The sequence below is a fragment of the Diospyros lotus genome, chromosome 13 (genome assembly GCF_014633365.1).
Source record: "Diospyros lotus cultivar Yz01 chromosome 13, ASM1463336v1, whole genome shotgun sequence".
In the NCBI taxonomy this organism is placed as follows: Eukaryota; Viridiplantae; Streptophyta; class Magnoliopsida; order Ericales; family Ebenaceae; genus Diospyros; species Diospyros lotus.
In genome coordinates, this window is record NC_068350.1 from 8,473,695 (window position 1) to 8,488,996 (window position 15,302).

At 33.7% G+C, this 15,302-nt stretch overlaps 1 protein-coding gene across 4 annotated transcripts; it reads left to right on the forward strand.

Moving 5' to 3' along the window:
- Positions 1 to 634: 634 nt before the first annotated feature.
- LOC127788422 (uncharacterized) lies at positions 635 to 11,361 on the forward strand. Of its 4 annotated transcripts, XR_008020373.1 has the most exons (11): positions 635 to 775; positions 930 to 1,188; positions 1,641 to 1,908; positions 2,088 to 2,180; positions 3,500 to 3,644; positions 3,759 to 3,869; positions 3,951 to 4,033; positions 4,116 to 4,173; positions 8,142 to 8,241; positions 10,247 to 10,289; positions 11,030 to 11,361. XR_008020373.1 is itself a non-coding variant. In XM_052316657.1 (10 exons), exons 3-9 carry the CDS (start codon positions 1,669 to 1,671, stop codon positions 8,219 to 8,221), a joined length of 810 nt encoding a protein of 269 aa, XP_052172617.1. In that variant the 5' UTR covers positions 635 to 775; positions 930 to 1,188; positions 1,641 to 1,668; the 3' UTR covers positions 8,222 to 8,241; positions 11,030 to 11,361. The 4 variants fall into 4 exon arrangements, 3 of the variants coding, with proteins under 3 accessions (XP_052172617.1, XP_052172618.1, XP_052172619.1); XM_052316657.1 differs by lacking the exon at positions 10,247 to 10,289; XM_052316658.1 differs by lacking the exon at positions 10,247 to 10,289 and having other exon boundaries at positions 1,644 to 1,908.
- The last annotated feature ends 3,941 nt before the right edge of the window (positions 11,362 to 15,302 follow it).

Genomic DNA, 15,302 nt, shown 5'->3' on the forward strand with positions numbered 1-15,302 from the left:
CAAAAAAAAACAAAAATAAAAAAATCAGGTTTTGTGGCCCCACAAAACCCGATGACGTTGTGCAATTTTGAAAAATTATTTTTTCATGAAAATTAGTATAGATTTGGAATAATATCTATCAAAATATGTTTTATTTATAAACATAAACATACTACATAGCCTTTATAACCAATGTGATCACAAAACAAAACAAATAGAAATGAAATCAAGCCTTAGAAATTCAATCAGTGAAATTGTTTGTTGGAGAGAAAGAATCTTGTTGAATGAGATTTCAATGAGATCGTTGTGATTGATGAAGATTGTTAAATGACTCAACAAGCAAAAAAAATTGAATGTATAATGAATGACTGAGTTTGGATGGTTTGACAATAGAGAGAAAGAGAGTAACGTGAACGTTAGAGGATGAGAGAGAAGAGAAAGGCAATATGAAAGAGACAAGAGTATTTTAGTAAATAAAGATAAGGACAATGTGACATTTCTAATTTAAAATCTCATTAAGGGTATTTTAGACATCTCACATAAAAGTAGCTGTAGAGTACAATTAGGTTATTTGATTTGTCAAAAACGTTTTTTTACTTAAAAAGTGGTTAAAAATAATTTTTTAAATCTCTTTTAGGTTATCTATGAATTTCTCTCAAAGTTTGTCCGAAGCAACCCAAAGTGGCGGGGTTTAAGCAATCCTGGTTATTTTATCCCATTCGGAGAGGGAAGTATATGTTCGCTATTTATTGAGGAGCAGTAATTGATTGTTGCTGCTCTGTCATCAGAAACAAAGGTAATTGATTGATTGATTGTTACGATCTAAGAACTTGTATCGTCTTTCTACGTCTGTATATTGCCTACGTTCTGCGTTAAATCTGCTTCTTCTTCTCAAACGATGAGATTTGGTTAGTGATTAATTAATTATTCTCTTATATGATGATGCACAGGAAGGGGAGCCGTATGCTGTGGGTGTTCCTAGAGACGGAGTATTTTCCGTCTCTAACTCAAACTTTTTAACGGAATCTCCTCTTCGTTTTGCAAAAAACCTAAAACGAAACTCCCGCCGCCGCCTTCCTTCATTCCTTCTTCTCGAATCTCCATCTCGTCCCCGTCCGTCGTTCTGTCCAGCTTCGACAGTGACAACCGGTGACTGCAACTCTTGGCTTAGTTGGCTCCTCGATCAGCGACCATCCGGCCTCTCTCTCTGTATGTATTTGTTTCAGTTTTGTACTGTATTATGTATGTATATATATCATCTGTATGTCTTGATTTCTGTTATATGAATGTATCGTTTATGTATATATATTATGTGAATCAGTGAATGTATCGTGTATGACTTCTCTAAGCATAGGTGAGAACCTAACAATAGAAAAATTAGAAATCATTACGACGATTGGTTTGAGGATGGGGAGGGGGAGGTCAATCCAGTAATGATTCAGCCCAATTTCTCGTTTTCCCCCTTATTTGGATTCTCCTTACAAGTGAATGTTATATTCAGTCCTAGTAATCGTCGAGCTACTTACAGTTCTTTGTGGGGCTTTATTTCTATCTTTGTGTTTTATGTTGATAAAAAAAAAAAAAAAAAACTGAATTTCTGTCTTTTACAAGTTCATAAATAATAAAATAGCTTGTTCATGGTGTCATCTTATTTTCTCCAGCAGAAATTTTTTTAGCTTGAACTGAAAAATGGTACGGCCTTATGCGGTCAAAGGGCGTAAAAGAAAGAAGAGGGAAGAGAACTATGATAGAGAAGATGAAGAACAGTCTGCAGAGGATGAGACAGAAAGTGCACCACATGAAGAAAAAGAAACAGAAGATGCACATGAACTTTCTGGAATTCCAATTCAACCATATGAACCGAAGAGCCAGACTGGTGCTGTTTTCATTCTTGAGAAGGCTTCACTGGAAGTTGCAAAAGTTGGAAAGGTCTCTTTAAATTGTGATTTGGATTTCTTCCAGTAGCCTTTTCTTACCTGTGTCTTGAGAAATTTGGTGCATTTATATTTCAATGCAATTTTATATTACTTGACAGACTTTTTTTCTTTTTTGTGCTTTAAGTACCTTACCATCTGTGCTCTAATATATTTTTTTTCATTCTTGTTCAGACTTACCAGCTTTTGAACTCAGATGATCATGCCAATTTTTTGAAAAGAAATAACAGAAACCCTGCCGATTACCGCCCAGATATTGCTCATCAGGTTAGTGAACTTTAGAATTGCTGACCATCCCCTTTCTTGAAAAGTTGCTTGCTTGAACTTCTTTCAAGTTTTTTATATGCTCTATATTAGTATGTATAATCATCTGTCAGGACCAATTGTCATCCCAATAATTTAGTGTTCCTAAAAATGGAGATTTCTATTTGAGAAAAACTACATTCTAGATGTGTTACCAGTTTTCCTAAACCAAATAGGATGATTGAACCCAAAATTCTTATACAGTAGGATGAAAGATGAAACATTTAAAAAAAAATGCTCCCTAAATTTAATGAAACAAATGAGTTTCAGGATGGGTAACTAGGAGAAGGCAAGTTGAAGGAGAGGCACCCTGCCTTATCAGGTTTCTAATGGGACATTTACCATGTGATGTATAAACCCTAGCTTTAGCATCAAGAGAATTTAGTAGCCCTACATTCCCAGTCACTGTTATTATGAAATATTTGCTTTCCAGCTTACTTGATTTTTGAACTCAAAGGTATGCCAATTGAAATTCCAGCTTCCAAGTATCATAGCTTCCCGGTCTTTGTGACAGATTTGGCCATCCTGAAATTTTTTTAACCCTATCACTTTTTTCCTTTTTGACCAAAAGGAAAAAGTTATTGAATTGGGATTTTTCTCTATATCCCATGTGTTTCATGTTTACCCTTTGTGAACGGGGAGGTTTTCCAGTCTCTTAACAGATATAACAAATGAACAAGTCTGCAGTACTCAGCAAAGGTGAGGATTCATTTGAGGGCTGAATCCCTCATTATTTGTTTCAAACTTGTCTCTTTCTCCTCGCCTAGGGTCTCATCACATAGTTTGCCGTATATTTTACCAAATTCTTTTCCATGCATAAGAGGTAAATGGAGATACTCAATTGTCAAAAGTCAGAATGTAGATAAGTGTTTATCATTGAATTTAACTGGATTGTAAGTGAAGCAAAGCTTACTTGCGACTAAAGGAAATATCAAAGCACTGTTGATTGGGCTGATGTCTTCAAATGGACTTCTCAATAAGACTGCATAATTTCAAAGTGGAAAATTATTTACAAGCCTGGAACATATATTAGTTATGCAACTTCTTGTACCTGTATCTATTATTTCAATTGGAAGCAGAGCTTTAGGTTGGCCATTTGAATTTCATTACCGACTTTGTTTAGTTGGTCTTCTGCATGCTATGTTTGCTGTGTTATTAGGGCATTTCCAGCTTGTGTTTGTCCGAAGTCACAGTATTGTTTGTAAAATATGTTATTCAGGCTTAAGTTATATTCTATTAGCTTGTCTCCAAAGTATTCTAATCACATAATTGATACTTTCCAGGCTATTCTAGCAATTCTAGACAGCCCACTAAATAAAGCTGGGAAGTTGCGAGCTTTGTATGTGAAAACAGAAAAGGGTGTTCTTTTTGAAGTTAAGCCACATGTTCGTATTCCAAGGACATATAAGCGTTTTTCTGGCATAATGTGTAAGTTGCATGATTTATCCCCAAACAATTTGCTGTATGAGTTGTCATCTTTTCTTTATGTACTGTACTCTGTCTACCTATTGCTCTCTTAACTTTTTTTAATAATTATTTTAGTGCAACTGCTACAAAAGTTGAGTATAACAGCAGTTGGCAAGCGTGAAAAACTTTTGCGTGTGATGAAGAACCCTGTAACACAGTATTTACCGATCGATTCTCGTAAAATAGGTAAGTAATCCATTTTAAGTTTTTGTATTTGACAACTAGGCATCATTTTAGAAATGACGAAATTATTTTCCTGCATGCCAGGTTTCTCATTTAGCTCAGTAAAATTAGTGGATATACAGGACTATGTGGCTGCTGTTAATGATGATGTGAACTTTGTTTTTGTGGTATGCAACAAAAAAACAACTTGTACTCCCAAGTTAAAAATGCACTTGGTTGGATCTAAAGTCTTGGCTCATGAATTTGCAGGTTGGTGCAATGGCCCATGGGAAAATTGATAATGAATATGTAGACGATTTTATTTCAAGTAAGTTACTTCTGAACTTTTTTGCCTAATCTGCAGATATATAATTTCCAAAATCCAGTTGCACTCTATAGATGATACAAACTATATTGTTTACTGTGGATCGGATGTATGGGAAGTTGTACACATTCTTGGTCAAGTTGTACTTGGACATAAAGAAACAAATTTACTTCTGTCCAGGGCAACACCGGTCAACTAACTGGACCACAGATAACTGTCAAATGTCAGTAAATAGTTCCATCTCTTTTATTATGGTCATATTTTCATGTTTTTAACAAACTTTCAACCTCTCTGGGTTCATGCAACATTTTATTTTGTTGTATTACTTAATGTGCTGTAGCCATGTCCTTGTGCATCCATATTGTTGGTGCTTTAGCCATCAGTTCTAAGATATGATGAGAACAATGTTCACAAGACATATGTAGGGATGGAGTTTATTTAGTTAATTTTAGGGCAAATTGCACCCAGACACCCTGTGGTTTGGTGCATTTGCGCAGAGAACCCTTGTCAATTAGAAATGGTTCTATAGGTCCTTGTGGTTTTGTTTTTATGCTGAGAGACCCTTTCTGTCACTAACTCTGTTGCTTAAACTCTAATTAACTTAAATTAAGTTAATTAAATAATGTGGCCAGCTGGAACATGGTTTTCAGTAATAGCGTCAGAAATGATGGTTCCTGTTGGAAAATGCATTGTTTATGGCACTATCGCTGTGAACAACCCATTGAAGGGTTTCATTTCAATCTGGAGCCAAAATCGAACCCATCGGTGGAAATCAATTGTTCGGGAGGAGAGATAGTGCAGAGAGAGAGATGGGTTTTGCAGTGGTGTTTGAGATGGACAGAGCAGATACAGAGGGTTTTGCAGTGGTTGCTGAAGGCAGAGTCAGTGGCAGAGCCACGTACAACCAAGGGTGGGCAGTTGCCCACCCTAGATTTTTAAAAAAATTATTATATATAATAATTTAATATATTTTTATTTTTTTTCTAAATGCCCACCCTAAATTTTTAAAAAATTCTGGATTTTGGGTATATTGGTTGATGGAGATAAGGGTGTTAGGTGATTGCCTCTGATTGTCGAAAACCACCAACCATGGTGGCCGATCGCAACTATCAGTGCATTTACGTGTATTGGGTTTGGCTAGAAGTTTAAGTTTAGATCTACAAAATTTGGCCGTTAGATTTTATTAGTTTTTGGATATGTTGGTCGATGAAAATAAGGGTATCGGGTGGTTCCCTCTGATCATTGAAAACCACCGGCCACGGTGGCTGGTGGCGACTGCCAATGCTTTTTTCAGTATTGGTCGAAAATTAAAAATAAGATATATGAAAATTTGACCCATTTTTCTTTTGTGTATGTTAACCTCCCTTGACTGTTTATTTAACTGTGTTTTAATTAAAGGGATTAATTTTTTTTTAATTTTTTTGTTACAAAGTTGTCAATTACATATTTGAAGCTATGGCAGAAAATATATTTTTTGTCATGAAGTTTGTCAAGATTTGATTACTTAATTAAATTGGAGATCAATGATTGAACAACAGTCTGTCATAAAGGTTATCAAGACTCGATTGCGCAATCGAATTGGAGATTAATGATTGAACGATAATTTAGTTGTGTATATTAAAAAATAGATATTTAATAACATTAATAATAATGTTATTATGCAACATTATTAAAATATGAAAATGTGTCGATTGTAAAATTTATTGATATATATTTTTTAATATTATATTATTTTAATTTTTTTATATTATTTAATTTTAAATAGAGTTTAGAGTTTAGGGTTTAATTTTTGCCCACTCTGCCTAAAATTTCTGACTCCACCCTTGGGCAAAGCAATGTAGTAAATGGAGGTTAGGATTTCTAGAGGTGGGAGAGATGGGTCAAGACAGAGAACAAAGGGGAAGTGAGGTGGTGTTGATGGTGATGACCATTCGGTGGAGGTTGATGAAGGCGGTTGTGAACAGTGGGGCAGTCAGCGGTGCTATGGCTGACATGATGCAGATCGGTGCCATGGCTGTTTTTCACTTTCCACACATTGCTTCTTTCTTCTTCTTCTTCCTCTCTCTCTCTCTCTGTTGCAGTCGCAAGTGGTTTGTTGGTGACTGCTACTATCACTGCTTATTTCAGTCCAACCATCATTGCAACTTCTCTCTCTCTCTCTCTCTCTATGTGTGTGTGTCAATCCAGTTGGTGATTCCCATTGGCAGTTGCTTTTCCTTTTTTTTTTTTGTTTTTTGTTTTTTTGTTAAATTCATTTTAATTTGATTTAGATAAGGTTTAATTAATGGTGTTAGTGACAGAAGGGGTCCATGAGCATAAAAAAGCAAACCACAAGGACTTTTAGAAGCATTTCCAAACTACATGGGGTGTCCTGGCTAATGACTCAAACCATAGGGGGTCTGGGTGCAATTTACCCTTGATTTTATTAGAAAGAGAACCTTGTATCCTGAGCGGCCTCACAGAAGAATCATCTTAATGCAGCTGCTAAAGTCAAATAACCTTTGCAATCATAGATGTTTATATGTTTTAGTTTCTAAACAATATCATAGCAAGTCAAACAATATCTTCTTGGTCTACTTCTATTCTAATGCTGGGCATGAAAAGAATGATGGGAAGCTATAAGCCTATAACTCTGCGTGAAGTTTACTGATAAAATATCAATTATTTAAGTTTTGTTCTGTTGGGTTTTGGAATTTGAATCTGCTGTCATATTTATTTAATCTTCAAGTATCAATAAAGGGAAAATCTGGGAATTGCCACACATAGACTGTACAATTCCTTGGTTCATTAAGGGTAAACCAGGTGAGCACAAACAGAAGCTAGAGGCATCGTAATGAGGATGAGAATATGGATGATTTTTCCTTTTCACAATTTCATGCTAATTTGGACATTACCTTGTGATGAATCCTTATTGTTCCTGTTAAACATCAAGTGAATATAAGAAAAGGACAGAGGACACCCTGGGCATTAAATTTTTAGTTAGAAAACAAGTCAGGATAAGCTCTTTAATCCAATTCCCTCCTGACATCATATAGTCATTGATCTAGTGTTTGCCTCCTTATCCTTACACCCGTGCCATCTTGTTGCCATGACCCTTTGCTTCAACTATAATACATATCCAATGCTTAAAAACCAATTCATGATTTCAGGAAGCAGAAATATTTGGTACCTGGTTTATGCTTTGAACCAGGCAAGTTAAACCACTCATATGTCATAGGTTTCTTCAAAAGGATGAAATCCAAAACTTAATATAAGTTTTGGCAATAATTTTTCCTATTGCCCTCAATCAATTGCTTTTTAAGTGCCAACATGTGTAAAATATGAACATAGATGTGATAAGAATATCACTATGGATGTCTTTGCTGTTCAAGAAAAGATAAAATAATAAATGAGATCACAAGTAATAGGATTAAAGCCTATTCAAAATAAGATGTGGAAGTCCTAGTTAAGATAGTTTGGACATGTGAGAACCGAGAAGAAGACTGATAGGTGCACTTTTCAAACTAATATCTCTTTTCCTTTCTTTTCTCATTTGAAACCCCTTAATATATGCAAAGTACCAGGACAAACTCAATTATTGCGGACCCTCATTTCAGCACTTATGCATAACCTCAGATTTACCCCCGGAGTCTCACATCATTAATTCACCATTTTAACAAATTTCATTGTCATGTATCTCGTCTAAACCCAAAGTGTTACAGTTGATGAAATGGAGGAAGTTTGTAGATAGAGAGAGGGGGGGAGGGAACTTAATGGGAAACACTTAAACATGACATGGGATATAATGGCCTTACAGAAAACATCATAGATTGAGATGACTGGAGGTCTAAATTAAGGTAGCTGACCCATCTTGTCCGTTGTTTCATATTGTAGCGTATTCACAAAATGTTGACTTCCTTTTTTCTAATATTGTCTCTTAATCTCAATTACCTTTTTTTGGTATCTTTAATTCAACCAATGAATTGTTGCAGTTTCTGGGTATCCATTGAGTGCAGCAGGCTGTATTTCAAGAATTTGTGGTGGATTGGAGCGAAAGTGGAAGATATTATAAACCTGACATCCCTAATACAGGTAGTTATTAAGATAAACTACTTACCTATCAATTAGTATACATCTCAATTTCTGTGTAAAATTTATTACCTTTTTTGTCATAAACTAAGGTATTTGATTATTAGAATTTCAGTCCTTCAATGTTTCATTTTTTTTTTTTGGGGGCGGCGTAAATTGCCCGTATACCTTTTGTGGTTTGGGCCTCTTGCCTGCACACCTCTTTATGGTTTTATTTTCGCCAAAAAGATCCCCTATACTTTCTCTTTATGGCCAAAGCCCCCATTCTGTTAGATTTAAGTGCAGATGGTGCTAATCTAATTTAGATCAACTTAAATTAATTATTTTCTACCTAATGTCTCCACTAATTAAAAAGATAAAAATATAAAAAGTTCCAAAAGAAATCATTGTTGTCCATCATCGTATCTCGTTATGGCTAGTGACCCCATTGTTCCAGATGGGTCCCATTGCCACTGAAATGGAATCAATATGGAGATAAGTTCATCTCCCCTATCTCCAGAGGGTTCTGCTATCAGAGAGAGAGAAAGAGAGATGGTTTCGCGCCAGAGAAGTTGTTGACGAGATGGAGGGTGCTGTTGGGGTCCTTGGGATGAATTGGAGGAGGCGAAGGTTGCCATTGGGCTTTAGTTTTAAGACAAATTCCAAAATCTTGAGGGTTTTGTGCTTTATTTTGCAATAGAAGGAAAAAGGCGGGTTATGGCTTGTCAGGAACCTGGACTTGACCTAGGGTTTCTTTGAAGATAGAATTGAAAGAGAGAGATGAGGGAGAAAGAGAGAGAAAGTAGGGAGAGAAGACTTGAATTCTGTTATTACTCAACATAATTCCAAGATATTGGACATTGTCTACACAATTCTCTCTCTTGATCTTGATTTCTCTCTTTGGTGGTTTGGTTTCTGTAATTTCACTGCGTGCGTGCAAAAAAGGTTTCTTCTCCTGCAGCGTGGAGGTCATCATCAACTGATTTGAAAGGTTTTTTGTTATTAGAAAATATATTTTTGCAATTTTTACTATTTTTTTTTTTTGTAATTAGAAAAAGCAATGTTTAATGAGAAAAATATATTTTGTGGGATAGAGGAGAGAGGACAGAGGAAGGAGGAGGAGAGAAATCAAGGGGAAAAATTTCCACTCATCTTGAACTGTAACGGTAGGAGTAGTCTTTGCAATTTCAAAAATATGAGTGTAATTTTGCAATTATGCCAAACCTCAGGTGTGTTCAATGCAATTTACTCTTTTTTTATTATTTTAATTAGTGGATTGATTAGGTAAAAAAGAATTAATGTAAGTTAATCTAAATCTAACAGAAAGGGGGTTTTGGCAATAAAGAGAAAGTACAGGGACCTTTTTGCTGAAAAATAAACCATAAGGGGTGTCTGGATAAAAGGGCTCAAAACACAGTGGGTATGTGGCAATTTACCTTTTTTTTCTCCCATTGATTGATATATAATAAAGAAATATAAAAATATTAAATGTTGGCTTGTAGATTTCTTTTTTCATATGACTCAACTTATATGGTGCTGCACTTTATTCTGTTTTGACTTGATAATATGTAGATAGCGAAATCTTAAGAAATTTCTCAATGAAAATGTGCCATTAAAAATTCAGCCAAAAGTCTTCAAATGCTCAATACCAGGTTGCAAATTGCTAGTGCTTTATGGTGCTGTTTGAGTTTGCTTATTTCAAGTCTTAACAAATTTAATTGATTTAGTATATAGTAAGACTAAAATAAAGTAAGTTAAGAGTCACGTATTTGGCAACTCCCATAGTCGGTTTTGTGGCTATACCTTGGGAATGAACGTCCTGGCTTTAGCTTACTAAAGGCTCCACAAGCTTAAAAATAAGTTTCTTGTACGCACTTTTGGACTAAAAAGCTAGTCAAAATTGTTTGAAGGGGAGAAGTTACTGCACGAATTCCCAGGTAAAGGAGTTATTGATATTTGTCTATACATATACTTAGGGTATCTGTCAATACTGCTCCTCCCTTATCCTTGCATTTTTTGATGAAACCAGTACAGAAGGATAGCAGGCTTTGTTTGATCCTATTCTGATGATGGTTGGTACCCTTTCTACACTTTCAACGTATTGACATATCTTTTCTTGTCAAAAGAAGACAGAACAAATGCTCCTGTCAGCTATTTCTTCCACCAATTCTTTTTTATTCAGGGGATTTCAAGTTTTGATAAGTAAGAACTTGGTTATTCACCTCAAGCTCTAAACCCACAACTAAGGGGTCTCCTTCAAACTGTTATCATAATTCATTTTTATCTGTGGTTTCTAAAGGACAGTGTTACACTTGACATAAACTGAACTTCATTAACATTTTTACAAATTGATGTTGTTCACTTCCTTTTCGTCCAAGGTTCTACTTAATTATTGGTCCATTTTCCTTCACAAAATAAACATCATGATTTTGTAGGGTACAGGAAAATACTATATGAAGTCAAATATAACTACTTTATACTCTTAATTTGAAATTTCAATGCTAATATATCTTCCAATTAGCCTGTTTCTTTTCTTTTATAATACTGACATTGGAGACCCTTAACCTTAAGCATATAATGCTGACACGGGACGCTCTTGCATGTTCAATTGTAAAAAGCACTTTCCAGGCTAGTACATTAAACCAACTACACGTTCATAAATATTTGATATGGGTTAAATAATTGATGTAGTGTGAACTTCAGGGATTCATCTGTTATTATTTTTAACGCTAGTTGCAACATGCTGTCTGGACTCTCGATATATTTGGCCATTCTTTTTTTTGTCTTGTTTCTGAATTTCAAATTGTTGCAGTTTCTACTTATTCATAGAGTGGAAGAGGGCTGCTTACGAGGACCTGTGGTGTTTTTTCAGAAGCTATATTTTGATCATAGCCGTCATTAATTTGATAGTTGCAGAATACACAGCAGCCTACATTTGGTTTGGTGTGGGATATTTAATATTGGATGCTGTTTCGGTTGTCTATTTGGCTTTTGTAATTTGATTAGAGACTTGAGACTCAGCTTATCCTTGTTCCTCCTAATTTTCAAATCACTGAAGGAAGAAATTCCAATTGTACCGTGTATCTTTGAAATTCTGTATGCTGGACTTGTTATGAATTACTACTAGCAGAAGGTTTTCTTGTAGCCTTGAGTAAGTAATTGTTGGCAGCAAAATAATCAAGAAAAAAAAAAAAAAAACACTTGGAATAAGTTTGGCTGAAGAGCCGCACAGGCTTAATCTCCGGCACAATCCCAACTTCTTTAAACAGATTAAATGTAACAGCTTGAGTTCCACAAGCTTGAAAATGGGTTTCATTGGATCTATATTTGGGCGACAAACAGGTCAAATAAAGTTAACAGGATTTGGATGTTGTTGCTAGTCTGCTTCAGGTAGTCTACAAGTAGGCTACGTTGAATGCGTCTTACAGCCTGACTGGTTTGCTCTGTAGTCTGTAGAGCTTGCTTATTTATGCTTTTTATATGGAGCCATGCTTTGACTTCAATTTTATGCTGGATTAGATGTATAAGATGAGTTTTGTAAGCCCCAAGCCCTCGTTAAAGCTGGGTTTGGACTGCCATTTCGTACTGATGAGTTTGGGTTTGGAAGGAGTTGTTCTTTTGAACTCTCATCCTTCTCCAGTGCTTTTGTTCAAATTTGTGACTTGTAATGCCTGGGCATTAACAACTTGAAGCCAACAGTTGACAAACTTGTGGAGGATGGTCAAAAATGACAAAACGGCAACATACCAAGTAATCTCCTTATGTGGGTCGGCATGTGAATTCCCGTTTAGGTTTTGAATAAAGAAAAGGTTGCTTTAATAGTTGACAATTGGTAGAGAACTCATTGAATTAAACAAGTTGAATTGTGGGGTGGGGGATGATAGTTAAGTGAATATTTATTAAAATGGTGATATTGCGTCATTTTGTTTGTCATTACTTAATCAATTATATCTCAAAATACAATAATAATTACAAGTTTTTAATTTCATTTAGTCATTTTATAGATCTTCAAAATATATATATTTCAAAACAATTATCTTCGGAGGAGATGTAGCGAAATTCACAATAAATTTTAAAATAAAAAAAGAAAAATAAAGAGACCAGGCCAGGACCACCATAAAAAAAAAATTGCAACTATGGACCAAAAGTGCTAATTAAGAGACCCCCTGGGTTGGTATCACTTTATATTCCTTCACTAAGCAATTTCCCGAATCAACCCTTCCTAATTCCTGCATAATTAAAATTACATGTTTTGGACCAAAAAAGGTAGCCAATTTTAAGCATAAAAATCCACAAACTTCCTACCAATTAGCAACTCTTTTTTTTTTTTTTAACTGTGTTATTTGTAAAGTCCTATTCTTTCGGCGCATTATTATCTCATAAATTACAGATTTTTTAACATTTACGGTTAATTTTTTGAATTCCTTTTTTAATCTCTTAACAAAAATTAATGCGACTAATCAAAGTTTTACAAGGAATGTACTTTAGATTGAATATATCGGGACATAATATAAAAAATTAAACACCAAATTAATAAAACCAAGTCCTTATATATTATGTTCCAATATTTGAAAATTTTAATAAAATTAAACATTACAAGGAGAAGATATTCTAAATACTAAATTAAAAAGACGACTATCTTTTAACTATTCATCTCTTTTTCTTTTTGTACTTCATCTATGATATGTTTAACTACTTATTAATACATTCAAAATAGTTTTTCGTGTATATAAACAAATACATAATATGCATAAATTTCTTACATTTATTATGACAATCGAGATGATAATCATTATTTACTTTTTATCAAGTGAACCTATGTTACTTGATTTAGGATGAAATGTCAATTATTTTTTTTATAACAATGTGTCATCTCATTTACTTGTCAAGTTATAAAGGGTTATGATTTGACCATAAATGCATGCATGTCATAAAAATGGATTTTTATTCATATTTTTATTCTTAAAAAACTATTTTTACAACTCAATTAAATTTATGATTTTTTAATTATAAATAAATAATTTTAATATTACTATTTAGTGCTCTCAAGGAACCAATGGTGATGGCAGTTTCTCATAAAGTCCTAATTATTAGGCATGGATTGCAGAGCATCTTTCACAAAACTAATTAAACCATTTATTGTTAAATTAATGTTGTCATTTTACACATAGATATGCATAGACAGAGGATTAGGGATGAGAGGTTGAATCTTATTAGAGTGATTCTTTGTAATTAAATAGGCTTTCTACTCTATATTTTTAGGGAATCATACGATAATAATTAAAAATTATATATAGAGAGTGCCTTTGATTTGATAATATAATTTTTATTTAGAAAAAAAAAATGATCTAGCCATGTGAAGATTGATGTGAGGTCTTTAAGTTTTATTTGTTAAAAATTATTTTAGTACTTGTCTCGTACCTAAGAAAAACACAATTTTGATTTCTTTCCAATTTTGGTTCTCTTTCTCGCGAGACAACAAATATAAAGATCACAGCTAAACAAACAATAAAAAAAATAATTAACATATTTAATAAACCAAACACATTAATGAGTCTTTATGTGAAGAGATATCATGGTCGATATATTAACTCGTAAAACACATTATTCATCGTTATAGTAAAAAATTCTGCTTTTAATTTGAAATACTCAACATGCATCTAGCACAAAAGTTCCATGAGATTATGATTCATTCTCTAAGCAACAACACCATTCTTCTATTGTGGTGTTCTAGGAACAATCAGGCCCGGACCTATAGTGTGGCCCAAGAGACGGTTGTCTCAAACAATTTAGGGGCCCATAAATCTAAGGATAAATTGACTATTTTGGCCCTGTTTTAAAATAATAGTTTTGTCCTTGTATAAAGTCTCTCATTCTCCAAAATTTGCAGAATGCTTAACATTTCTCTCTTTCTCTTTCTTTTGCAATCTTTCTCTCTCCCTCTTTCACTTTCTCAAAAACACCTATGTAAATCACTACTTTTCCTTATTATAGTTAAGACTCAATAATTGTTTTTTTATTTTAACACTTTTATAATGTCACAATCAATTGGGTTTGGTTCTTGCTCAACCCTAAACTCGTTATATATATATATATATATTATATATGGATATGTATGTGTGTGTATATGTATATATATATATTTGCTGACGTTGCTGATTTAGTGTTGTCTAAAAGTTAAGATTAATTACAATACATAAATAGATTTAAATGTTGTATTAGTTGATCAGACAATGAGCTAAGACACGCGCACAATAACTGATCATTTGGATATACTCTGTGATAAGACAAATTGAATAGATAGACTATGTTGTCTATTAAAAAAAATACTCGAACAATTTGATTATGTTAATTTGATTGATATTTTTGCTTTCAAAATTCTAAAAAGAGTAATTTTTAATTGATTATTTTGAATTTTTTTTATTTTATTCTTTGATATGGTACGAATATTTATTTTTTTGATATTTTATTACCAAAAAAAATAAAATTTGAATATACACTATGATTCAGATGTCCATTTTTATATTTCTGACTCAAGATTCCAAAATCTCAGGTACGACACTAGGAACAATCAAGTGAAATTACCAGGCTCACTACAAATAATTAAATTAAATTCCTTTGATCAAAACTCTCTTCCATTGTTAGTTTGAAGATATTTTATTTTCAAACTTTTTGATTTTTCACTAATGCTTTAAATGTTTTGCATTTTTAAATACATTCGATTTTCTCCTAAGCATCAAAACCCACCCACACCTTTTGTGATAAAGCATTAATGAAATTCACAAGGTTAATACAACTGTTTATACAAACTATATATGCTTTTTATTAAGCACGAATCGAGTCTAGATAATTTTGACTTCTATTAGTAGACAAAGAGAAGGCTAGTCTATGCTGCTTACCAAATAAACAAACAATCTTCACAATAATCAAGATAAGTAACCCTCACAGGCATAGCACGATTAGTTCTTAGGTAGTAGATTACATCCAAGGATACATGTTCAATTCATGACAGTCGTAGTGTGAGAGTTTCACCCTTCTGTAGGAATGACTCTTTGTGGGTATCATACACTATGTCTCCTACTTGG